The following is a 25,044-nucleotide window of genomic DNA, read 5'->3' as shown; positions in this document are numbered from 1 at the left end:
CAACTCCTGTGTGTAGTCCCCAGCCTCTAGAGGCGATCTCTAGTCTGTGTGAGACGAATTTGTTGTCTGGTCTAGCCTCTCCCTGCTGGGCACGTGCACGCACAAACATCCATACAAGCGCTGTCCCTTTCTCTACGCCACACAGCCTCTGTACAAGAGCCACTCTCCATGTGCTCCCCACCGGTCACTGTAGCCACAAGTAAGAGTGACCAGAAGAGAAAGGAAGCCACCATTCCACCTCTTTCCTGGACTCGGGAAGGTCTGTGACAGAAGCCCTCATTACAGAACAGCATCCCAAGGCACTCCCCAGAGGTTTCCATTCTTCTTGAAGTGTGGGGACTCCTGCCTAGCAGATGGACCAGTCAGCCTTGTGGACACACAGGAGTGGGTGTCTCTAAAGGAGGCAGGGAACTTACTCCTGCTCTTTGTACCAGCAGAGAGGTAGTGAGCCGTGTGGGGAGTGAAGGGGTGTGGTGGAAGGAAGTGTAACCTGCGCAGAGACGCTGCTGGCTTGAGAAGCCTGGATGACCCTGCCGTGTCTCTGGGTAGAGTGGCAATAACTCCTAGAAGTCTACAATCTCAAGTTGGGAAGAATTTTCACTGATCAGCTTTGGAGTGGCTGTTACCAGCATCAGGTGATTCCTCTGGGAGAGCACCAAGGACCCCCCATCCTTAACCTGCCAGGGGTTGTGCAACAGGACACCGTCATCTCCTTCCGACACTGGTTCTCTCACCTCTGCAATTCTGACGACACCTGAGAGGAGCCATGACTCTTCTCTAGCCATTCAGCTAAAGTTTTTGGCTGGTGGATCCTCTCAGCCTTCTTCCTCTTTCAACCTCTCCAGCTGCAGAGAGGAGCTGGAAACCCCCCTCCCCGCAAAGCCCAGAATGTTGGACATTGTGGAATGGCTGTGAAAGCACAGACCGGGGAGTCTCCTGAAGATCTGGGAGAAGATTCTGCTCCACAGTACTCTCTTCACCGCCGCAAAAGCGCAGCCTTGCAAGGGAAATGAGTAGTTGCTCTGCTTCTGGAAGCTGGAGCCAGCCAGCCGGACTATGTCTGTTCAGTTAGAGGCTGGAAGACCCACCTAAGATTTATGTGAAAAGGGTGTTCATTTCGGACACCTGCATTAACATCACTGAGCCCCATGCCCCCTCTGTGATCCCAGGATGGCTGCCCACCCAGAGATGTTTGAATGGAAAATGCTATTCACATTGCCTGTGCTGAAGTCCTAGCAGTTGACCAGGGTAACATGAAAAAGTTGGACCTTCCCTAGCTAGGAGTAAAGATGCTAGGGGGGTCAGGCATGGTAGCACACACCTGTATCCCAGCAACTCGGAGGCAGAGGCAGGCACATCTCTGTAAGAGGCCAGCTTGGTCTGCACAGTGAGTTCCAGGCCAGCCAAGGCTACATCCCTTTAAAAACAAATCTTCAGATCTGCTCAGAGACCTGAGAAAAGGTGATGGAATATCAGTGGCCAGCCATGTGCCATCCAGGAATCAGAGATGGAGAGAATTTGGGAGCCAGAGGAACAGCATGGTCTTCTCTATGCCCACCATGGTGGCTGGCCCTCCCCTAGCACACCCAGAACTGAGTCCCGTGTTTCCTGTTGCTGTGATGAGATGCTTGGGGCTGGGTATTTTATAGAGAAAACCGCCATGAGGGCTTTGTTTCTCACTCCAGATAAGCCAGTCCCATTCTGAATCCAGTCTCCCAGCAGAGCCTGTTGTGCTAGGAAAGAAAAAACACTCATCAAGTCTGAGCAGCAAGACCTAAATGGCTGTGGTTAGGACCACAATGCTTGTGCCCCGACAGGCTGCAAATCTGCTAACTGACCCCCCCCCCCAATCTCTTCAACCTCATGTGCTTCCCTTCCCCGGGAACCTAGAACCGAACCGTGCTAGACCTCCATTTTCTCATCTGTGAAGTGGGACAGTAGTGAGAAGCCTTACGGGGTTGTCAGTAAAGCCTGTTGACTAATAAACATAAAATAGTTAGCATCTGAGATGCAGTGATTATTCTTAGATGGTGTGCGTGCGTGTGTGTGTGTGTGTGCGTGTACGTGTACGTGTGTGTATGCACTTCATGATGCACGGCACATACAGAAGTCAGAAAAGGACAGGGTGCCTTCTTCCATCCCTCTCCACCTTATTGTTTGGGACAGGGTCTCTTTCTGAACCTGAAGCTGCAAGGCGGACTAGCCAATGACAATGCCTGTCTCTGCCTCCAACATGGGCTATGTGGGCCACACCTGCTTCGACACGCTGCTGGGGATTTGAACTCAGGCCACCCTGTTTTCACTCACAGCAAGCACTCGTGCACCGCACCCCCCACAGTCCCCGAAGCTCTTCCTGACACCACACCCTGTTTATAGTCGACCCCTAATAAACACGCTTAGAGAACGAAGGAGTGAATGAGCTGTATTTTTCCTGACTGTGAGTTTGCACTTGACTTTCCTGCCCCAGAATTCCCCTCTATCTCTCTCTTGCCTTGCTGACCTTTGTATGACCTTTAAAACTCCAGTCTGGTATTTTTTTACTTCATAGCCTTCCCTGCTGCCCTGACAGGAAGACAGAGTTTCTTCTCTGTGTTCCATTGGGATTCACCTTCATAGCTTTCATTGCTGCCTTGAATGTTGGCCTTTGTAATGGCAGAGACAGTGAACCTAGCCGCCTGCGTGATGGTGGTGGTGGTGGTGATGGTGGTGATGGTGGTGGTGGTGGTGGTGGTTTTTCATGGCGTTTTGTTTTTGTTTTTGTTTGGTTTTTGAGACAGGGTTTTTCTGTGTAGCCCTGGCTGTCCTGGAACTCACTCTGTAGACCAGGCTGGCCTTGAACTCACAAAGATCTTCCTGAATCTGCCTCCCAAATTCTGGGATTAAAGGCGTGCACCACCACTGCCTAGCCCATATGGGATTATTTTTAACTTTCACAGAAACCTGATTACCAAAGGGGGGGCAGTTCTAATTACTACTACTCGTTGATTACAAAAATGAAGTTTTGGCTTAAGTGACTTGCCGAGTTTTGAACCAGAATCAGAGATGCTGACTCTTACATTTCACTGACTGTTCTGGTTTTTTTAAGCAAGTCTTCTCTAGGTAGCCCAGGCTGGCATTGGACTCTGGGTCCTCCCACCTCCTGCTGATGGGAGTATGGGCACACAACACTGTTCCCAGCTCTAGACTAGTTTTTTATTCAAACGTGGATTTCATATGTGCGGCCCCTTTTTCTGAACAGTTGGAGCATGATTTAGACCAAGTGAGTGTTCAGAGAACTGGAATTTTCTCTTTTTATTTGTTTTGTTTTGTTTTGTTTTGAGACACAATCTCATGTAGCACAGGTTAGCCTTAAGTTCACTATGTAGCTCAGGCTAGAGTTGAACTCCTCAGTCTCCTGCCTCCTCCTTCTCCTGAGTGCTGGGATGCCAGACTTTTGTTCTGGTGAGAGAGAGAGAGCTCCGTCCCTAACGAATGCTCTGTTTTGTTCCAGGCTCTGACAAGTGGACCTCTCTAGAAAGGAAACTGTTTAACAAAGCACTGGCCACCTACAGCAAGGACTTTATCTTTGTGCAGAAGATGGTAAGCCTCTTTCCCACTGCTCACATGAAAGGAACTTTGAGATTCTGGGCATTACCATACTGAGACATCTTTGTTCACCACTTTTATGACATTCTCACAAAGGGCCTGTCTTCCACCGTCGTGGGGAACGATGGTGGTTGCTACAGGGGTGGCGTGGAACTGGGGTGCTCTGATGGACGTGATGGGAAAAGAATTCACAGGTTGTACAGATTCTGCGGTATAAGGTTTCTGTGTGTGTGTGCGGGTGTGTGTGTGTGTGGAGGCCGGGGGATAGCCTTGTTCCTCAGATACTGCCCACCTTCCTCTTCTTAGTGATTTATCTTTATTTTATGTGTATGAATGTTTGCCTGCATGTAGGAATGGGCACTACATGCATGTCTGATGCCCACAAAGTCAGGAAGAAGGTATCAGATCTCCTGGAACTAGAGTTAGGGAGAATTGTAAGCCACCTTATAGGTGCTGGGCATCGAACCTGGGTTCTCTGCGGGAGCAGCCAATGCTCTTAACCACTGAGCCATCTCTCCAGCCCCCACTGCGCACCTGTCTTGTTTGAGACAGACTCTTGATTGGCTTGGAGCTCACTGTACAGGCTACGCTGGCGGGCTGGTGAGCACCAGGGATCCCTGACTCCTCCTCCCCGGTGCTACGCTTATCAGTGCTCCACCGTGCCTGTCTGTCTTCCGTCGGCTCTTGGGACAGAACTTAGGTTCTCCTGCTTACAAGTAAAGCACTTTTCCAGCCGGTCTACGTCCTCAGCCCCTGGGCTCCTATGTTAGTGTTTGTGTGTTGAATGTACAATTCTTTCCGAACAACTGAAACTGGAGCTGAATCCTAACCTCCCCAAGAGATTGTATCTCTGATGGCATTTTCCTAGGACATTGTAAGGGAGGAGGTATGTGGCCTTCCCTTCCCTAGTGTCAGGATTTCTGGAGTCAGACTCCATAATCATGACAGTAATGATAAAAAATAATATCTGCCAGGCATGGTGGCACACATCTTTAATCTCAGCATTCTGAAGGCAGAGGTAGGTGGGCCTCTATTGCATGCTATCGATGCCAGCCTTGTCTACATGCATGCTCCAGGCCAGCTTGGGCTACATAGCGAGATATTGTCTCAAAAATGACACCACTCCACCCCCAAAAAAAGAGGGGAAGTGATAACTATATAGCACTTTACAGAAAAAAGGAAGAAAGAAAAAAGGAAGGAAGGAAAGAAAGAAGGGAAGGAAAGAAGAAAGGTAGATAGACAGGATAGGTAGATAGATAGATAGATAGATAGATAGATAGATAGATAGATAGATAGATAGATTGATAGATTGATAGATTGATAGATATTATAGATAGACAGGCAGGCAGACAGACAGACAGACAGATAGATCAATCCTCCCATGTTTGGAATATAGCTCAGTAGAGTGTCTGCCTAGCATGCATGAGACCCTGTATGTAAAAGGAAAAATAAAAAGAAGAAAAGAGAAGAGAAAAGTCACCCTCAAAGGAAATCATACATTAATAGATAACAAATTTCATAGGCTTTAGCTGACTGAGGGTAGTTTAGCAAAAATTCAAAATGTTCCAAAGTATTTCAAAGTATTTCTGCTTCTTAATGAAAAGAACCCACCATTTGATTCCCGAATGTCCAGGAGGTTGGCTTGGCCTCTGACACAAGTGGAAGGCAGATGTTTTCCTGACCCAGAGAACCGGGCCTTTGAGGGTCGGCTCACTCTGGGGCAGCTGCTCTCTGAAAACCTCTCATGGACACAGGGAGATGGCTGTGAGGGAGAGTACCCACTGTGTAGGTGTGAGGACTTAAGTTCAGATCTCTAGATGACGTCAAAAATCTAAGCATGGCTGGGCATGTACCAGTAACCCCACTGCTTCTGAGGCAGAGCGAGAGAATCAGTGAGGACAATGGCTGTCTAAGGCTCACAAGGTTCACTGAGAGACCGTGTCTTAAAGAAATAAGGCAGAGAGTACCAGAGCAGGACACCTGGCACCCTTCTGCCCTGCACATCACATACACGTACCTACCTAATGCTCCCAGGTAGTTCTCCTCAAGACCTAATGATCTTTACTGAAAGGCTCCCTCCCCCCATTTCAGCAAGTTCTCACTGTGTAGTCCAGGCTGGCCTAGAACTCACAGATTTACCTGCTTCTACTTCCCAAGTGCTGGGATCCAAGCCATGTCCTGTCATTCCTGAGAAGCCCCATTTCTTCGATGTATCACATGATGCTGGGGACTAAGCTCCCAACACAAGAGCCCTCTGGGGACAATCCACACTAAAATTGTAACACTCTGCCTGGACCTTAGTCCTTAACTATCCTGCACTTGGGTTCCATGACTTGTTCACGTGCAGTATTTACAAGCCAGTGAGTTTTTTAATCAAGGACCCTTTGGGACAGTATCTCACCCCTTGGGGGTGAAACCCGTGTCGTAATTCCAAATGACAGGCGAGCATTGAAGAGGGCAGCCAACACTTCTGCTGGCATCCTCGTCTCAGCATGAAGGTGGCTGTATATCCAGTCTTCCATCCCCATACCAGGTTGATGGAACCCCACCTGAGCATGAAGGGCTGTGAACTAAGCAAAGGAATGCTTCATTCCAAAACATAGATGCAGGTTGAGCATCCCTAATGTGTAGGAATTGGTTCTCTCCTCCCACCATATAGGTCCCAAGGATTAAACTTGAGTTTGACAGCACACACCTTTACACATGGAGTCAGCTCATGTATCCAAGACTGTCCCCCTACTCAGTATGTAGCCAGGGAGGACATCTGGTCCTCCTGCCTGCACCTCCTGAGAGCTAGGATTACAGGCATGTGCCATCACCTGGGTTTAAGCATATTGGGTAAGAGATACCTTGCCTCCTTAGGCTCACAGGGCAAAGCTTGTGCCCTGCATTAGGGAAGCGCTTGTGCCTACCATGCTTAATCTGTTGCTGAGAACGTGTTCATAAATAGGTTTGGGTTGGTTTTGAAACGGGGTCTCTCATGGCCTGGGCTAGCCTGGAACTGGCTATGTAGATGAATCTAGACATTCATTTCTGATCCCTCTGCCCCGACTTACCAGGTGCTACAATTGCAGGTATGCACCGTACTAGATCATAAATAGGTTTTAAGAATCATCAAGACAGAGTGGAGCCCTTTAAATGGAAAAGCATCTGTGGTGTAGTTTAGGAAAGAAGGTCTGCAGACTGCTCTGCATGGAGGGAGAGGTTATCGCGTCACAAGAAAGTGTTGATGGAGTGCCTGTTGCCTCTCATGAGGAAAGAAGGCGGAGGGAAGGGCATGATTTGTGCTTTTTGTTATTGCCTGCATAAAAAATTTCCGGAATAGCCCTAAGACAAATGAGTAGTAGGGAACCAGTTAGACGGCTCAAGGAGCTTGCTGCCAAGTCCAGTGACCTGAGTTTGATCCCCTGGACTCACATGGTGAAAGGAGAGAACTGACCCCCACAATTTGCCCTTTGACCTCCACACCTGTGTGGACACACTTGAGAAAATACACATGAATAAATGTTACAGGTTTTTTTTGTTTTGTTTTTAGAAATGGTTAGGAGAACCTGCTTATGTTGCAGCTGTCCAGGGGAAAGCATGGAAAGAATAGTTCCTGCTGTTTTGTTTTCGTTTTTGTCTCTGTTTTCTGAGAAAGAGTCTTACCGTGTAGCCCTGGCTGACCAGGTTAGCCTTGAACTCTCAGACATCGGCATGCCTCTACCTACCTATTACAGACTTAGATGTTCCACAAAGCTCGTCCGCCGTCCAGTGCTGGGGCTAATCGTGGTACACTTTCTTGGCAGGTGAAGTCCAAGACGGTGGCTCAGTGCGTGGAGTACTACTACACCTGGAAGAAGATAATGCGGCTCGGGAGGAGACACCGGACACGCCTAGCGGAAACCATTGACGACTGCATGGTGAGTGATGCTGCTCCTTGGCGCCTCTGCCGCCTCCCGCTCTCTTCCTGGACTAAGTGCTTTTGCTTTACCCAACAGCAGCTAGGAAGGGGGACAGAGTTCCCTGCTTGCTTATGAGACTTAGGACTTGATTTCTGGGTGTAGGCAGAAGGAAGGTGTCCCCGGGTTCAGGCTGTAACCCTTCCTCTAATAAAAGATGTGATTGCTTTGTGTCTCTGCACAGTCAGGAGTCCCACTCTTGGCTTGGTTGACTTATAGGAAGTGCCCCCACCCTCTCCAATGTTCTTCCCTGAGCTTCTGTGTCACAGATGTCATTGTCCTGAGAACATGACGTGTGGAGTCTTTGCAGTCACCTTGGCCAGCAGAGTAACAATCTGCAGGAGGCAAGAAAGTCGTTCAGCACGGCTCAGGGGCCAGAGGCAGTTCAGACTTAGGGAGTCTGACTAAGGAGTTTTTTAGGTGTATTTAAGCACAGCACAATTTAGTGAAAATTTCCCTGGTGATAATTAACCCAATCCTGTGTGAGAGACTCTCTGTAAAACACATTTACATCTGCCATAAAGATGGGTCCTATAGACTGACTACATGTGACATCTGACATAAGCATGGGTCCTGTAGACTGACCACATGTGACATCGGCCATAAACATGGGTCCTGTAGACTGACCGCATGTGACATCGGCCATAAACATGGGTCCTATAGACTGACTACATGTGACATCGGCCATAAACATGGGTCCTTTAGACTGACTACATGTGACATCGGCCATAAACATGGGTCCTGTAGACTGACCACATGTGACATCGGCCATAAACATGGGTCCTGTAGACTGACCACATGTGACATCGGCCATAAACATGGGTCCTATAGACTGACTACATGTGACATCGGCCATAAACATGGGTTCCACAGACTGACAAGTCCGTGATGAGGGTCTAGGGGAGAATCCAGTGTCCTCTCTGCCACACAGACAGTGCAACAGTGCAAAGGTCACCAGGCTGCTAACCACATCTGTTCCCATGTTCTGGATGCATGACAAGTTATACATCTTTTGAAAAGAGCCCTGTGTGTTTAACGTCCTCGGATTCATTAGTGTTTACCTGTGAGTACAGGACCCACACCTGCCACCAGGATGCATCTCAGAGAGATGAGACCTTCTGGGATTTTGTGGCATGAACAAGAGGTGCTTTGGCCGATAGGTAGAACCAGGAAGTCTTAGTCGTTGAAGAGCTGCTGAGCAGGTGTGACGATTGCAGTCCTTAGAGCCTCACCCACTCCTGGCCCTGATCTCCTTAAGTAGCAGACAGCCCAGGGTCATCTTCGTAGTCTAAACCTGAGACCTGCGGTGGACGCTGAGAATGTGCTTCAGCTGCTAGACTCCCTGCCTGGCATCCACAGCACCCTGGGTTTAAACCCCAGCACTGCATAATACTGCGTGTGATGGCTCTCACTTGACATCCCAGCTCTCAGAAGGTGGTCACAAGGAAAATCAGAAGGTCTAGGTCATTTTTGATTATGTAATTCAATGGCTAGCCTAGGCTATATGAAAATCTATACCCAAAAAAAAAAAAAACTAAATAAAAATGAAATTTTAAAGTAAAGACCTGGGGCTACAGAGACAGCTTAGTGTTTAGAGTGCACCCTGCTCTTCCGGAGGACCTGAGTTTGGCTCCCAACACCCACATGGGGAGGGCTCATAACTGTGCGACACCTCCAGCTCCAGGGGATCAGTTCCTTTTCCAAAACCCCTATGACACCTGCTTTCATGTGTGCACATATTCATACCCAGGCACTCACACGTACACATAAAGTAAATCTTCTGCAGCCAGGAGTGGTGGCGCACGCCTTTAATCCCAGCCCTCGGGAGGCAGAGACAGGCGGATCTCTTAGTTCGAGGCGAACCTGGTCTATAGAGTTAGTACCAGGATATCCAGGGATACACAGAGAAACCCTGTCTCAAAACACCTAAATAAATAAATAAGTCTTTTAAAAATGAATATACAAGGCTGGAGAGATGGCTCAGTGGTTAAGAGCACTGACTGCTCTTCCAGAGGACCCAGGTTCAATTCCCAGCACCCACATGGCAGCTCACAACTGTCTGTAACTCCAGTTCCAGGGAATCCAAGACCCTCACACAGACATACACACAGGCAAAACACCAATGTATATAAAACACAAGTAAATTATTTTAAAAATGAATATACAAAATGTGAAGGCAGGAAAAAGGCAGCGCGGCCTCCTATGGCTCAGTTAACTGAAAGCAATTAATTCCCACAATGCAAACACCAATATGTGAGCTGGACAGACAGTGGTTAAGAGCACTGACTGCTCTTACAGGGGGCTTGGGTTTGGTTCCCTGAGCTATGTGGTGACTCACAGCTGTCTGTAACTCCAGTCTCAGGGAATCTAGTGCATTCTTAGGACCTCCTCAAGCATCAAACACAACAAGATGCACATACAAGCGTACAGGCAAAACACTCGTGCGTGACTTACTTATGCATTTGTTGAGGATGAGGAACGTGCAACAGACACACAGAGACGAAGATCCTCTGAAGGGGATTCAGGAAGCCAAAAAAAAAATCCCTATTGTTTTTTCCCTAATGTTTAAACAGCAGTATGTGTGGATGTCAACACTCAGGATGCTAAACGCTGTCTGCCTTCTGTGTCCTCACCACTCACAGGACATAGTCTAGTTGGGATGATGTCATGCTTACAGTGAAAACTTGACTATGCGTTCTGAGAGTATTGAGAACAGTACAAGGTGAGAACCAGAAAGTCTTAGATACTGCAAAAGGATACACTGACTGCAGCCCAGGGAGGAGATTTGCCCAGGGTCACCGAGCCTTGCTGTTCACATGAGCAGAATAGACAGTAAGCAAGGAACCATGGGAAATGCCAGCCTTAGACCTAGGACCTCGCTCCCTGCTGATCTGTAAAGGGGGACAGATGATTTCAGTGACTTGGAAAGTCCCATTTGTTTCTGGAATGTTCTGGACCATGTTACTGCTGTGTTTTTGGGAAAAGATAAAGTCAGATATCAGGGACTAGGGAGATGGTTCCGTGGGTAAAGTTCTTGTCCTGCAAGCATGGGGACCCAGCTTTGAGTCCCCAGAATCCATGTAAATGTCATTCAAGCGTGCCTACACAGCCATAATCCTAGTGTTCGGAGATAGGAGACCCTGAGCAGGATAGCTGGCCCAGCTAGCCACATGTGTGAACTCTGGGATGCATTGAGAGACTCTGCCCCAGTGTGTATGGCCGAGAGTGACAGAGGAAGGCTCCTCCCATCAGCCTCTGACCTCCACACACATGCACATAGGGGAGAATCACATGATGTGGTCTGCTAAGAGAAAGTCATTTCCCAGGTTCTGCAGTAACAAGGGCCTAGGGACAGCGCCCAGGGAATACTTGTAATGACACTCGCTAAATATTTGTCCAATGAATGGACATTTTTCTGAGACAGGAGTCACTGTCCATAGTAGCATCTCTATGTGAACTCTGGAGGGAGAGGAAATGAGCAGAGATGCTGAACAGAGGGTGATGCTATTAGAGAGACATAGCATACATCGTAGAAGTGCCATCTTGGTCAGTGCTCGTTAGTAGAGGAAAGGCCATAGTGCGGCCTCAGATGAGGAAGAAAAGTAGAGAAGGCACCACACCTACTGGCTCATTGGCAACTACCCAGCACTAGTTGGGATCAGCAGCAAACACGCCCTGTCCCTTGCATGTTCGGGGAAAGCAAAAGGCTTATGTGAAAAGATGACTCAGGCCCATAAAAGCAGTCTTTGTTTAAGACCCGAGTCGTAGCTGCAACTTATCCTTGGGCTCTGTGAGTACAGTCAACATTCTGAGCACCAGTTGCCAAATAGAAACAGAAACCTGGGAGGACAGGGTCGTGGGCAGAGGGCCCAGCCCTAGCCCATGGACCTGTTCTTCGGGGCTTTATTAAATGTCAAGTGAGGGGCCATCAAGATGGCACAGCAGGTAAAGGTGCCTGCTGCCTAATCTGATGATCACAGTTCAGTCCCTGGGACCACACGATGGAAGCAGAGAACCCGCTACTAAAAGTTGTCCTCTGACCTCAACATCTTGATCTTGGTCTTGGTATGCAAGTGAGCACACACACACACACGCATGCACACACACGTGCACGCACACACATGTGAATGCATGTGTAAATACTGAAAGGCAAGTGAGCATTTCTCCCAGAGGAAATACAAAGGGCCTCACTGAGGGAGCTCAGGGACAACTAAGGACCTAAGGGGTTGGTTAGGAATGATTCTGCGATGGTCAGGGTGGGTGCAGCCGGAGCGCTGGCTCAGCAGGATAGGGTGAGACCCAGCCTGGGCCATCACAGGCCCTTCCTCTCTTAGAGTAAGATCGGAAGATCCCACCTTGCTTTTCGAGTCTGGGTCTCACTGGGATCCAGAGCTAACTAGTGAGGTTTGGCTGGCTGTCAGGTGATCCCGTCTCCACTGTCACAGTTCTGGGATGACAAGCATATGCCACCACGCCAAACTTCTTTAGTGGATTCTAGGATTTGAACTCAGGTCCTCATATTTGCAAAGCAACCACTTTACCAACTGAGCCTTCTTTCCAGTCTCTCATTTTCTTTGCTGACTGTATGAGCTACGGAATGACTTATCTGGCTGACTTTCTGATTTGCTTAAGAAAGAAATCTATAAAGAGTTTTGGGAGAATGAGAAGTCTCATGGGGGTGGGGAAGGTGCCTGATTGACACCGCACTTTTAATCCTTATCTTCACTCCTTCATTGCTGTCAAGGGCAACCGTGGCACTTAGACATATGTCTTTGGCAGATTGGGGTTGAAAGTCTGTATTCCAATTTCCCCGTTTCTTGGAGCGTGGGTATGAAAGCGCCACCCTCCACAAGGAACTCGGTATGCACAGTTGAGGGTCGGGCATCGTGTTAAATACAGTTCCTTGGGCTGGAGAGACGGCTCCGGTTAAGAACTTGCTGCTTTCCCAGAGGACTGCTCACAGTTGTCAGTAACTCCAGGAACAGGGGATCTAACGCCTTTTCTGGCTTCTGCAGGCAGGGCATGCTAGTGGCATACATGCGCACAAACACACATACCATTATATCCACTTATAGTTGTATGTACATACATGTACGGATGTATCTCCTCCCTCCCCTGTGTTTGACCGGTTCCCATCTGAAGTCATTCGCTTTCATCTGTCTTGCGTCGTAAAATGGCCGGCATGCGGCTACAGAATACTACATGTTGGGGTTTGGTTCTCCTATCTTCGCATCTCTGAGTCACTCCGTCTGGACGATAAATATGTTGTGAACTTGTACAGATTGCCAAATGAAATGAAAACCCATCTGAATTCCTAAAATGTTCAGAAGCACCAGACAGCAGAGTTCAGTCTGTAACTTTGTGGCCATGTGAAGTTAGTCTTCAGAGATCCTAATGTTGGCCTTGTGAGAAAGCTGCAGTTATAATACGTCCACGGACAAATGCCATTGTTGTCGAAAGCTTTGGAACTGGAGGCCACGGTCCACTTAATAGCTGTGACTACAAAGTCCCCCGGTTCTTTGAAAGTAGGTGTCCATGGTTTTGCCTGAGACTCTGGCAGATACAGAAGACCACCTATGTAAAGTCAGCCTGTGTGTTCTGTGCTAACAAGGGGCCTTATTCCAGAAACTACTCTAGGTGCTGGGCCTGTGTCCATTCACACTGACTGCATAATTATTACTAAGTGGTCAGTTAACCGGCCGGAAACTGGCATTTCTTTCACATACCTTGCTAATGCAGCCTCTTGAATATATGTCTGCATGCTGTCACCTGTGACCAGCACTGAAGCAGGGAAAAGTGGCAACTGCATTCTCTCATAACCCACCACTAAGTCAAAACTGGAGAGAGGCCACCTGTGGTGATGTACACTTGTAATGTGCTCCAGCACTCGGGAGGCAGAGGCATGGTTGGCTTGAGTTGGTCCAGCTTGGAATACATAATGTATTTTAGACCAGTCTGGACTGTGGAGTGATACTTTGTCTTAAAGAGGGGAGAGGGGAGAGGAGAGGAGGGTGGAGAGGCTGGAGAGATGACTCAGTGGTTAAAAGCACTCAATGCTCTTCCAGAGGGCCTGAGTTTGATTCCTAGCACATCCACTGGGCACCTCACAGTAGCCTTTAACTCCAGCTCCGGAGAATATGATGCCTCTGGCTTCTAAGGGTACCCACATGCACATACCACATACAAAGACATACACATAATTTAAAAATAAAAGTATAAAAGCCAGGTACGATAGCACACACCTTCAATGCCAGCACTTGGGAAGCAGAGGCAGGTGGATCTCTTTCCTTTCAAGGCCAGCCTGGTCTACAGTGAGTTCTAGGCCAGCCAGAGTTATGTAGTGATGAGACCTTGTCTAAAAATTAAAATAAAATAACTCATGAGAGAGGAAACCTGTGGCTTCTGGATTCAGGGTACCACTGTTCTCAGACAACTGTATTCTTCTTGGAATTTCCTGCTTCATGATTCTGAGAACCAAAGGCTTGCCTCGAGCTGCATGGCTCAGGGACAGACAAACTGAAGATTGCTTGCTCTAAACAGTGGGTGTACAGGAGGACCTGGCAGAGACAGATGGCTTGTCAGGTAAAGACTGCTGGAGAATTCCTGTGTCCTGGTCCTCAGCCACTTCCAGGCATGCAAGAGCCAGCCACCTCACTCTACCCAAGTAGAGTCTAGTAGCTGCTCAGGCAGGAAGTAGATGGGAGTTTCTTAAAATCCTGTGTTTAGCCAAGCATGATGATGCATGTCTGTAATCCATCACTTAAGAAGCTGAGGCAAAAGGATTACCTCTTCAATTGCAACTTCAAAGTCAGTCTGGGCTAGGTTGTGAGACTTTGTCTGGGAAAAGAGAGAGAGAGGTATGGTGGTAGGCTATGCTTATAATTCCAGCACTTGAGAGATAGAAATAGGAGGTTCAGCAGTCAAGGGCAGCCTTGGCTACATAGCAAGATCAAAGCCAGTCTGAGCTACATGAGGCTCTGTCTAAAGGGAAGGAAGATAAAAAAGATTGCCGAGATGGCTCCTGCTGCTCTCACCGAAGACTCAGGTTTGGCTCCCAGCACCCACATTAGGCAGCTCAGAACTGTCCGTAACTCCAGCTCCAGAGAATTGCGTGCTCTCTGGCTTCCGTCCAGTCCTGGAGCTTGAGTTACCGGCGACTGGGACCTGCTAGAGATGAGTGCTGGGAACCGAACGTAGGTCCTCTGGAAGAGCAGCAAGTGCGCTTAACAGGTGGCCATTGCTCCAGTCCCTCCACCTTATTCTTGAGACAGGGTCTCTCCGTGAGGTTGGAGCTTAACTTCTTGCTAGATTGGCTGACCTGTAAGGATGCTTTGTTTCCACCTCCCAGCCCTGGGGTTACAGCGCCCACATACACCTGGCTTTTATCTGGGGCCCGGTTCTGGGACTCAGGTCCTCATGATGTATAGCTAGCACTTACCCACTGTGCTGTCTCCAACCTCTAGGCAGGGCATCTTCACCTCTGGCCCCTCTGCCTTAGCATGACTCTGTAAGGGATCATGGGGGAACACAAAGTGCAGTATGGAACATTCTCTACCCCAGGATCCCAGTGTCCAGAGTCCAGCCTCACACTCTGTCACCCACCATAGGAAAAGAGTGACCCAACCCCAGTGTCCCATGTCCTGGCTTGTGATTTCTGTCCACTACTAAAAATCCCTTTTGGGGATATCACCTTCTTGCTTTTGTTGATACCAGACAAGTGAAGAGGAAGAAGAGGCAGAGGAGGAAGAAGAGGACCAGGAAGAAGATAGGAAATCCATAAAAGAAGAGGAGAGTGAAGTGGCCAAGTCACCAGAGCCACCACCTGTCCCTGCCCTGGCTCCCACTGAGGGGCCACCCCTGCAGGCCGCTGGCCAGCCATCTGGCTCTTTCGTCTGTGAACTGCCCAACTGTGGGGCTGTAAGTATCTGTGTTGTCCCTGGCTCTGGGAGACCTGAGGGCCATACAACTGTGCCTAGTTCTAAGAGCAATGGACGTCTGGCAGAGGTCACACCATATAGCTATCACTTTCTTAATGAGCTTAGCCAAGGGAGGTGACTCTGTGTGTTCTCTGCCAAGCACAATACTACATGCTGGAGAAGTTAGAGGAGGTCCCTAAAGCCAAGCACAGTGGCACAGGCTTGTAATCCCAGCACCCCGAGACTGAGACTTTGAAGCCAGCCTGTGGTATATAGTAAGACCTGGTCTTCAGGCCAAAAAAAACCAGAAAGGCTCCTGCCTTCCGGAAGTCTGTGACTGACAGCTCAGCTCCACGGTGAAAGCAGGCCTCCAGGAGGTACACTGTCTGCTCCACTGTCTCCTGGCACCTCTGTGCAGCACTCGGGCTGTATGTCACCAAAGGCCAGATTTATCTTGTCAGCATGCATTTGAATTTCCTAGAGGAGCCTGCCAGGGCTTCCCTTTTCTAACACAGAGACCTGACTGCACTACCTCCAGCTTCATCTCTGAAAGGTTTAGCTTTTCATACTCCATGAAATGTTACTAACTCTAATTTAAATGTCACTAGTGTGACATTTGAGAAAGTTGTTTCTGAGCAACTAAAGTTTGTCTTTGCAATCTTAGGGGACAAAAATTCACTAAGTAAATTAATGTTGTGAACAAGTTAAAGGGAGCCTGGGGGACCCCCTCAAACTCCTGAGTGCTAAGTCTCCATAAATCCTAGAGGCTGTTTGCTAAGGACTCTGGGTATTCTGCCTATCCCCACCAGTCTAAACTGCCGAGATTTTTCTCAAATCAGGTTTCTAAAAGCCTGACACACGTGTTTAGACACGTTCTAGAGATGTTACCCCAAATGTCCCCCTCCTGGGACGCATCATGTCCTCCAGCTGATCCTCGCTTGTCTAGTGCAGAGTATATTAAATATTGTCTATGGAGTCTGTCATTTAAGGAAAGTCCTTACAATGTTTATGTCCTGACTGGACAGGAAGTGCACGCCCTTAGTCCCTGCACGCTGGAGGCAAAACCAAGCGTCTCTGGTTTGAGGCCAGTCAGGACTACATAGTGAGACCCTGCTTCTAAATAAATAAATAAAATGTTTATATACTAATACAGAAGTTAATTTTATTTGCATTTTTAAAAAATGAAAAGGCTTTAGAAAAACAAGTGTGTACATCTTCATTTACTTTGTAGAGATATGGCAATGGGCAGCGCACTGGACCCCGGTGACCGGGCCTCTGCGCTCCATCACTGCCATTTGGCCCAGATTGCTTCAGGTCTGAGTCGATTAAGCTGTGACTTTAAATGACAGTGTTTCTTGGTAAATTAGTTCAGAAAGTGGGTGCTTTTTCAATTCATGGTTTTAGGGTAAAATCAATGTTTGGGGTTTAGACCAGTCGGGGATGGGGGGGAGGGAGATCATCTTTTACTTTGCCTATTTAGACATGCTTGGCAAGACAGACACTCTTAATGACTTTTTAAGTCCCATCAAGGGCAGTGTGGTGACCTGCTCCATGCCTAACAGTGGAGGCTGGGTTCAGGAAATCAGGAACAGATTTATTTTTATGTAATACAATAAAAAGGACCCAAAAGCAAGATGCAAAAAGGAAGCTATAGGATTGGGGTTGTGGATTATAGCCCCATACTTCCGTGATTCTGGGCAGAGGACTGGGAAAGTGGGACCCACATCTGGTGGATAGAAGCCACAGAGACCAGTAAACACCCTGCTGTGTGTGAGCCTGTCCCCAACAGTGCAAACCCAAGTATCTGTAATTCTGAGGTCAAGAAAGCCTATCCTATGTCAATATTTGAAAAATTATCCAGGCATGTAGCGGGCACCTGTGCTCCCGGCACTCAGGAGATGAAGGCTGGAGGATTAGAATTGAGCTGCAGTGAGGCCAAGGCCGCCTGGGCTGTAGAGTAAGACATTGGTCAGCACATTTCCAGCCAGGACATTGTGATACACACTTGTAATTCTAGCACTTAGAAGGCAGAGGCAGGAGGATTGGCTCATGTTTAAAACCAATCTACTCTACATAGCAGGTTCCAGACCTGTTAGGCCTTAGAGTGAATGTCCTGTCCCCCAAACTAGAAGAAAGCCTGGTCCTTTGTTTAATCCTGTTAAAGTTTGGGGTCTTAGATGTGGCTCTGCAGCACACTTGGTTGCCGTGTAGCTCAGAGTGAGAGCATTCTCCTAGCAAGTGTGGGGCTCAGGCTCCATCCCCAGCACCACAGGAAGCAACAGCAAGAATTAAAACAGTGGGCTGCCAAGGGAGGCTCGAACTCCTCTCATTTTGCACATGGGGGGCGAGGTGCGCTGAGGCAATGCATTTGTCCTTGGAGCTGAGCCACACTGCCTTGGGCTCAGGTTAGACCACTGGGGAAGTGTTGTTGACACAGTTTGTGGTTGGGGTGTCTGAGCTTTGCTTTCTGTGGCACACGCTAGTGTTTGCTTGTATGAACCGTGTGCTGTTTCATGTACACATGTTTTTCCTACGAGTCACTAACGACCCTAATTTCCTTTTCAGGACTGTAGATGTCATGTGACTCCCTTTCTTCCCCAGGTGTTCAGCTCCCGACAGGCACTGAATGGCCACGCTCGCATCCACGGCGGCACCAACCAGGTGACCAAGACCCGAGGTGCTGTGCCCTCTGGGAAGCAGAAGCCAGGCGGCACTCAGAGTGGGTACTGCTCAGTAAAGAGTTCACCATCACATAGCACCACCAGTGGAGAGACAGACCCCACCACTATCTTCCCCTGCAAGGAGTGTGGCAAGTAGGTACCCTGGAACCGGGGTCAAACCTGGGGTCACGATGAATGGCTGGCCTGTGAGGGTTCTTTCTTCAGCCAGAAAAAGCCGAGGCTCTCGGGGCTCCCCTTGATGCTGCCCCTGGGATCTGAGGTCCCTTCTCGCTACCTCTGTTCACACCTCTGCCCACAGCAGACATCGCTTATCAGTTTCCTCGTTCTCTGACGTCACACTTAGACAGTGTCCTCTCCTTTGAATCATAAGGATGCAAACGGGCACGTCTGGTTGATTAGAGCCGTGCATGGGATAAAACCTAATTTTCCTCCCTGCGCCTTCACATACACCTTAGAACAGCTAAGGGAGGAAGATAACAGTTGGTGAGACTATCACAGCTGTGTCCTGGGATTTACTTCCTTACATACTGCATGTATGTGAACTCACTAACTCCTCACAGGGAGAAACCCCATCCAGTCCAAGTTGTTTTCATGCTCATTTTACAGATAAAGATTTAAAGTCAGGTAAAATTACTTGTCCCAAGTCACACAGCCAGGAAAGCAAAGCTGATATTAAATCTTGCTGTGTCCAGATCAGTGCTTGGCTTCCCCCCACCTCCACCCCCTGCTGTCCCAACCTTCAGCTTTGTTTTGATTAGCGAGCTGCTTTACAAAGAACCTAACTAGTGGTAAATACATGGCTCCTTCACGGTTTCCTTCTCGGTGGTTCTGCCTAACCTCAGAGCTCTGGCACCATCATACCTTAGACAGCCGTTAGGAGTCTTGCTACATTTCTCTTTAGTCTCCAGTGTCTCAAACACATAAGGAATGGAGAGACAGCTACCAGAGTCTTCGAAACTGTCAGGAAAACATTCCTAGTTCCATCAGTAGGGTCAGGGGACCTCTGCGTGTCCTCAGAGACATGTCAGGTGGACTGCAGAGCTGACTTAGCAGTGGGGAACCGGTTGCTCCCAGATGGTAACTGAGAACCATCTCCAGACGATCTGGTGCCCTCGTCTGGCATCCACACGTGCCGCACACATGCAGTGCACAGAATTACATGCAGCCAAATGCCCTTTCATATATATAAAAATAATAACAACAACAAAATAAAAAGAACAATTGTGATATTTTAAAGGCCAGCTAGTGGTGGCACACACCTTTAATCCCAACACTCAGGAGGCAGAAGCAGGTGGATCTCTGAGTTGGAGGCCAGTCTAATTTACAAAGCAAGTTTCAGGACAGCCAAGGCTACACAGAGAAACCCTGACTCCAAAAAAACAAAACAAATGAAAAGGTATAAAAGTACCTTCAGCTGTGTGTGTAAAAGCGGGTGTAAAGCATGTGAGCCTTGTGCTTAGAATGGGTCCGATCTGCAGGAGTCTCACTATGTGCACAGATGCACTTACGTTTGGGCTGCTTGCCTTGTATTTCATGTTTCCAGTGGCCACTCGAAGCACGCAGTGAGCGTTTTTCTTGTCTTGCCCTTATGTCACTTGCAATTGTTTCTTTCTGACTTTGTTATTAGTATGTGTGTGTGCCCATGTACATGCCAGTACACATGTAGGAGGCCAGGGGACAGTTCAGTTCTCCCCTTCATCTTCATGTGGATCCTGGGGCTTGAACTCAAGGCGGCCAGGGTTTCTCTGCAAACGCTTTTACCGCCTGAGCCTCTCGCCTGCCTCTTCTTCTCTCTTGAGTTCAAGTAGGATTTTACAAAAACTAGAAATGCTTCCTGGGCTTTTCCAGTTAGGAATAGCATTGGACAAGTTCACAGATGGCCTCCTTCTGCTGCTCAAATGATGTTCCTTTTCAATACAAGTCCTCTGCCTGTTGGACTAAGGCTGACTGGGTGGGTGAGTTGGCTTGAGAGAGTCACATAATTATGTCTATGCTACAGGCTCTTATCTGAGCTAACACTCCGGAAAATGACCTAGCTAGTAAGTCATGTTGAATGTGCAGGACATGCTGTCTCAACTCCTCGCTTTCCCACCATATTCTTGGAGCAGTAGGGAAAATCAACAGATAGTTGTGTGCCAGTGGCTAGAATAAAGAGCCTGAACCCTTGATCTAAAGAACCTGGCACCCCTTTATCCCAAGGTTGTGGGCACCACTGACATTCTGCATCACTTAATTCCTTGCCTGGGGGAGAAGGGCTGACCTTTAAAATAAGACACGTAGCAGCGTCCTTGGTCTCTGCTTGGTGCTAGACAGACACCTCCCAACTCGGATACAGCAATCGCCAGATGTTTCCTGGGAGGGCACGGCCTCTCCTAGCTGAGACCCACTTTCATTCTAAAGAAAACATTATGAAATCATGATAATTATGGTGACCAAGAGGAATGGCAGGTGGGGCTTGGCAGCCCAGCACAATAAAGCCTGAAGAAAGGCCATTGGAATTGGCCGGACATGGCTACTGGTCCAATGAGGTTGAAGTGGAAGGGACAAGAGCCTCACTGGAAAAAGTGGAATGGAAAAGGGGTGCACTAAGTGTGTGGGGGCTATCCTTGGTGGGCTCTGGCTGGAAGAAGAGAGCTGGAAACCAGGGGTAGCGGATGGGCTGTTCTGTGGTGTGGGCTGTCAGAGCACATCAGCAGGATTTGGGGTTCTCCTGTGCAGAGGGTGCTATTAGTGACAGGAACAGGAGGATGTCAGAGAAGCACCTGTTCAATGGATAGATAGGACAGCCTTTGAGGTCTCCCTTAGTACAGGAAGGAAGCAGGACTTAGCATCAGTGTTTTCCTGTCCCCAGCCCTCTTCCATGTATGCTCAGAGAAATGACTGGTCACAGCAGGGGGAAGCCACCCCAAACCAGACCTGCAACCTGCATCCCCCACCCCACCCAGTCCCTGCAGGAGTCGGTCCTCTTTATCTCCAGGGACTAAGCTCTGCCCAGAGGTTTCACAAGCTGCCCTCTTCCTCTCTTCCAGGGTCTTCTTCAAGATCAAAAGCCGGAATGCACACATGAAAACTCACCGGCAGCAAGAGGAGCAGCAGAGGCAGAAAGCTCAGAAGGCGGCTTTCGCGGCAGAAATGGCAGCCACCATCGAGAGGACTACTGGGCCGGTGGGGGCGCCTGAGCTGCTGCCCCTGGACCAGCTGAGTCTCATGAAGCCGGTCAAGGACGTGGACATCCTGGACGACGATGTGGTCCAGCAGTTAGGGGTCATGGACGAGGCCGAGGTGGTGGGCACGGATCTTCTCTTGGATGACCAAGATTCGGTTTTGCTTCAGGGTGATACAGAACTCTAAGCCTCTCGTTCATCACCTAGAGACGCAGAAGGCACGGCCTCCACCTTCGTCAGTCAGGAAAACCTGGACTTCCCGCTCCTTTGAAAGCCCTTTTAAACGACCTGTTTAAAAAGTGGTCCTTCTCTTCAGGTTAAAGGAGGGGAAACAAATCCAGTTCTTTTCTCTTTTACCTTCTTTTCAATTGTTTTTGTTGGGGGTTGGGGGGAATAAAAAATTGGCACAACTATCTTTAAGAGGTGTCTCATCTGGGCTGTGTTCTCGCGAGGCCGTTTCCCGCGGGGATGAGCCTCACGTGCGTGTTGCTCTGCTTTCAGATGTCAGCCACCCTGGTTGCCTTTTATCTCCGAAATGGATGTGAATGTGTGAGTGTGTGCAGGCGCGTGCGTGCATGTGTGTGCGTGGGCGTGTGCATGCTACGTGTATGCATGTGTTGTTTGTGTGTGTGCACGCACGCGTGCATGTGTGTGTGTGTGCGTGTGTGTGTGTGTAGGAAGCAGGTTACCCCATTTATTCTGGGACTTTAGGCCATGTTTTCCCATCAAGAATTATTTTTATTCTGCTCTGACCTGCATGAAAGCCTTCCCTCTCTCAGGTCAGAAGAACCTATTTTTTTCTTTCTTTCTTTCTTTCTTTTCTCAACATGGTTCATGGCCAGTGGAGTCCTAAACCTTCTTTGCACCACTTGAACATACTGTGAAACCTTTTCACTCCGATTTGCTCAAATTGTCTGTGCTGGTCTGAGGTTTGCCTAGATGTTAGCTACAGAGAGATAGCGTTTTCTAACACATAGAAATAGCAGATGCAATGAAAACTGCTTTGAAAGCCAACAAAAAATGGGCTCAGATTCAAGTTCGCTACAATGCTTGCATTCAAATAATGAATGTATTCGTTACAAGTCACTTACCAAAGCGATTGTGGACTTCTCTAAGCTCCATGACTTTGCTCTGCCCCTGACAGCAGGGGGTGCCATTTGTACTTGAAGGCAATAAACCTGTAATCCTTCAACAATGTCATTGCCCAGGCTTTTGGGCTCAGTTGGGCTGACCCCCTCCCACTGTCAGTACACAGTCAGACTGGAACCCTGCCCCTGGTCCAGAGGAGCTCCTATCAGCCCTCCTTCTGTGTTCATGGCCTCTGGCCTCCAGGCCAGGTGTCTTCAGGTCTTAACCCTCCTTGAGTAGACTAGCTCCCCAGCTCTATGTAAATGGAACTCATGTTGGGCCACTGTGCTGGCCCTGTGCTAGTTTGGCATTAGAGAGTGTCCTAGCGGAGGAGTGGGGGCTGGACATCCTTCATATTGGATTCTACAAAACCATTTGGCACATATTCAGGGGGTCAGGGGGCCATGGTCCTCCACAGCCCCACTCAGGCAGTGGTTTCTGAGTTTCAGGAAAGCCACAAACCGTAGACTGTTCTTCAGAGATTCTTTTCCTTTCCATCCTTGTTCCCAGAGCTATCTTGAGGTTCTTTCTTGGCGAGGGTGGGGTGTTTTCGTTGCTGTTGTTTCAAGGGTTACTATAGCCTGTGTATGATCGCAGAAGCGTTGAGTTACAAACTGCCTGGGCATCATGCATGAGCTTCCTTCCCGAGCCACCCAGCCGCCACTCAGCAGCAGAGCGCAAGGCTCTGTCTGCCTCTACGTCTGGAAAAGCGTAGCCACACAAAAGAGCAAATGCCCAGAGCTTTAGAAAGTCCATGCACTCCTGCTCGGGGATTTGCCCAGTTTGAAACCTTAGAAATAAACTGACCCGCCACCACCAATATCCAATACATAATGTAATTTTGGTTTCTCCATGCAGTATAGCATAAGGAATATTTTGACTTGAAATAACCAAAGAACTCCTCCTTAATGAGACAGTTCATGTACCTGGGTTAGTATTTCCCGGCTATCAACTTAAAAAATTGACTTCCTGTTAAAATATTGCACTTTTTTTCTGGAAATGATTCTTTCTGCATGTGTGTGTTGTGTTTTAGCTGCCCCTCCCGGCCCTAAAGAACTTCTCTTCCTAATGGTTAATGTCTTCACACGGCTCCTGGTTGGCGCGATGGTTTTTCAGTAATGAATTTAGACCCCCTTTGAGAAAGCTTGTATATAAAAAGTTAACAGATATATTTTATGGAAAAGCCCATCTTATTTTCAGATATATTTAACTGTTGTTCTATTTTATTAGAGGAAGGTTGTAAATATTTTCTAGGTGTTCTATTGTAAAGAAAAGTATTTTTGAAAAAAATTAATGTAATAAAAAGGAAACCATTTTTAAGTAGTGGCTGTGACTGCTTCCTGCCCCGCTTTCCTTCCGTCGCGCTTTCCTTCCGTCGCGTTCTCGGCCAGTGGCCTGCATGCCTTCATAGCGGGATGTGATTCGGGTTTGCACTGTTCGAGTTGACACCCTAGTTTCCAGTGTGCTTAACTGACTGTGTCTGGAATGCAGCTCCCTCAGTCCAGAGCAAAGTGCTGTGTGTAGTCTACTCATGGTTTTTCTTCTGTAATGTGTGTATTTTTAAAAAGGATTTTATGTAACATTTTGGCAAAAACAAAAAATGAAAAGGACAGTATTTTCTATGACTTTTATAATAACATTTTGCTAAAAATGTTTCTTCTGAGGTCAGTTTTTGTTAAGGTAAACCAAAAGTCTTATTTTCCAGGGGTTTAAAAAATAAAGTTTGAAGCTGGAAAGCAAATTCTACCTAAACATCATATGTGACAAATGAATAAAGACGTTTTACAAACCTGTCCTTAAGGTGCATTCCTTAAATTAAAATAATATGATGATCTGATGTGTCCTATGTCATCCCCTGTCTGGATGGAAAGTGTGGTACTGTCTGGGGCATCCCACACTGTCTCCTGTCCCGGATGGTAAGTGTGGTACTGCCTGGGGCATCCCACACTGTCTCCTGTCCCGGATGGAAAGTGTGGTACTGCCTGGGGCATCCCACACTGTCCCATGTCCTGGATGGTAAGTGTGGTACTGCCTGGGGCCAACCACACTGTCTCCTGTCCCGGATGGAAAGTGTGGTACTGCCGGGGGCATCCCACACTGTCCCATGTCCTGGATGGTAAGTGTGGTCCTGTCTGGGGCATCTCACACTGTCCCGTATCCTGGATAGTAAACATTGTACTGTCTAGGGCATCCTAAACTGTCTCCTGTCCTGGATCATAAGCCTTGTCATGTTTTTCTTTTAATTTTTTTAAATGATCACAATTCATTTGTAGAAGATGATCAGGAGACTACTGAGGAGGTTCCAGAAACCTGACCGTCCCCACAGTTGAAGTCTAACAAATCACAATCCTATTTGCTTGTGAAAACCTGAGCTAGTGTTGCAGCAGCTGTCCTGAAATAAACTGACCTTTGGAGTCTCTCTTGACTCACACATTTCTGCTTTGGGCCACACGGGGTTTCTGGACTCAGGGTCAGTGCTGGCTCCGCTATCTCACAGTGACCTCTGTGGACAGCGGGTTTAGATCTGCTGGTCGATACTATTCTCGATAAAGTGCTCCAGCCTGGGGAAAACTTAAGTCTTGGCTCCTCAGGTAATAGATGAACCACTTGAAGACATGGCATTCTCCAA

General features: G+C 48.2%; 1 protein-coding gene across 9 annotated transcripts in view; it reads left to right on the top strand.

Moving 5' to 3' along the window:
- Nucleotides 1–24,209, top strand: part of Trerf1 (transcriptional regulating factor 1) — a 218,948-nt gene extending 194,739 nt beyond the window's left edge. For 6 of the 9 annotated variants that reach the window (XM_087897943.1, XM_087897937.1, XM_087897942.1 and 3 more), the window contains 5 exons: nt 3,491–3,579; nt 7,374–7,487; nt 15,240–15,443; nt 18,008–18,255; nt 21,153–24,209. In XM_087897943.1, coding sequence (XP_087754069.1) covers nt 3,491–3,579; nt 7,374–7,487; nt 15,240–15,443; nt 18,008–18,255; nt 21,153–21,474 — 977 coding nt within the window. In that variant the 3' untranslated portion in view covers nt 21,475–24,209. The remainder of the gene's footprint in view (nt 1–3,490; nt 3,580–7,373; nt 7,488–15,239; nt 15,444–18,007; nt 18,256–21,152) is intronic. The other 3 variants (XM_087897944.1, XM_087897939.1, XM_087897938.1) reach the window with 1 other exon arrangement.
- Nucleotides 24,210–25,044: the final 835 nt, after the last annotated feature.

This window comes from Myodes glareolus, chromosome 18 (genome assembly GCF_982192425.1).
Source record: "Myodes glareolus chromosome 18, mMyoGla1.1, whole genome shotgun sequence".
Taxonomy (NCBI): Eukaryota; Metazoa; Chordata; class Mammalia; order Rodentia; family Cricetidae; genus Myodes; species Myodes glareolus.
This window is presented reverse-complemented; position numbering and strand designations above follow the sequence as displayed.